The 1502-nt window shown below is 40.1% G+C and overlaps 1 protein-coding gene across 1 annotated transcript in view; it reads right to left on the bottom strand.

Annotated features, from left to right (window-relative positions):
- LOC103458488 (uncharacterized) overlaps nt 1–1502 on the bottom strand; it is a gene marked incomplete at its 3' end in the record, with an annotated part of 10839 nt that overhangs the window by 1872 nt on the left and 7465 nt on the right. The window contains exon 2 of the mRNA XM_008399331.1: nt 17–622. Within this exon, the coding sequence (XP_008397553.1) occupies nt 17–591 (575 nt within the window). The remainder of the gene's footprint in view (nt 1–16; nt 623–1502) is intronic.

Raw genomic sequence — 1502 nt, 5'->3', positions numbered from 1 at the left:
GATTAGGATTACTGACCTGTACATCTCTAGTGTCTGTGCAAACTGCAGCACATTGTTGTAGTCCCCAAACAGATTGGAGACGCACACAGTGAAATCCATCCTTTCCTCTGCTCCTCCGTTAGTTTTCTTGTTCCTTATGGGAAGCCAGTCAGCTCTATTCTCAGGCTTGGGCTTCGTCAAAAGAGTGACATGTGTGGCATTGCAGTTTTTAGGAATCCGGCACATGATGTCTGTGGTGACGAATGGAAACCCGAAGTTGTCAGAGTGTTGTAAAACTTTTGTCGGAGTGGTTTCACTCGTGTAGCCGGCACAGCAGAAAAAGCAGTGGAGTTCCTGGATGGAGTCTCTCCGAAATATCCCGATGAGGCGAATGTCAAAGCCCTGCGCTCTCTGATCCATGTAGGCCGAGACCAATAAGTGCTTGGTGTTTTTCAGGGGAGTTATGCTCTGTTTGGAGACTGATCGTGGACAAACCTCTGGAACAACTGGTCTCGGCTTGAAGCTGCGTGATCTGTTGCTAACAAAGACCGTGATTACGCATATGGTGATCAAGAGGAGGCAAAGGAACTTTATTCTGATGGATTTTGACATGGTGGGATGGGTTGCTGATCTCAGGCAGAACCTGGAATCAAAGGAAGAGAAAAAACATCAGGGCCATTCTGAATCTGTTATACAAATCAGGCATTAAAGGTAATTTTATTTATACAGCTCATTTTCAAGGCAATACAAAGTGCTTTACAAGAAATAAAAGGAAATACAAACAAAATAAATCACAGGAAAGAGGAAAAGAAGAAAAATAATCTAATGTTGAGCTGAAGTATGTAAACAAGGTGCTTCTGTTCAAGGTTGATAGATAAGTATCCTCTGGTCTGATTCCTCTTCTGGGTTGGAAGAACTGGAGTCTAAAAAGACACTGCTAATGTAACCCAGTGTTAAAAACACAAGTAAAATGAATAGATGTTGATTTAATATATCATTCCACAACGAGATTAAAAAGTATTTAAGTAAAAAATAAAAAGAATGTTTGTAAATATGTTCTTAAATATTGATAAAAAATGTGCTAAAAATCTTTTAAACCTGTGAAATATCCCTTTAATGATTGCTTTTAGTGACATTTTAAACAACCAATAACTGGCACCGTCTATTTCACATCAGCCAATCAGGTTGTTTGTCCCGCCCCTTTAACTGCAGCGCTGAGATTTAGCTCAGATTGCGTCTAACTCCCGTGAGAGCTGATAGCTGACGGTTGTCCCGTGAATCCCCCTGTAGGATTGTGTTAAATTCCTTGAAGAAACCTGGAAATCGGTAAGACAATGTTAAATTACTATCTCAGAATTCATAATTCAAAAATAGTGAATCTGTTTTTTTTAATTAGATCTCCAAAAGCTTCTAACAGCTGACGTCCGGAAAAATCCCTGGTAGTTATATAGCATTGAAGCATCGGTGAGTAATCGCACGCGCTCAGCCGTTGGCCCAGTAAATTCACTAAAAATTGGCTAAAA

Source organism: Poecilia reticulata, linkage group LG22 (genome assembly GCF_000633615.1).
Source record: "Poecilia reticulata strain Guanapo linkage group LG22, Guppy_female_1.0+MT, whole genome shotgun sequence".
NCBI classification, from domain to species: Eukaryota; Metazoa; Chordata; class Actinopteri; order Cyprinodontiformes; family Poeciliidae; genus Poecilia; species Poecilia reticulata.
This window is presented reverse-complemented; position numbering and strand designations above follow the sequence as displayed.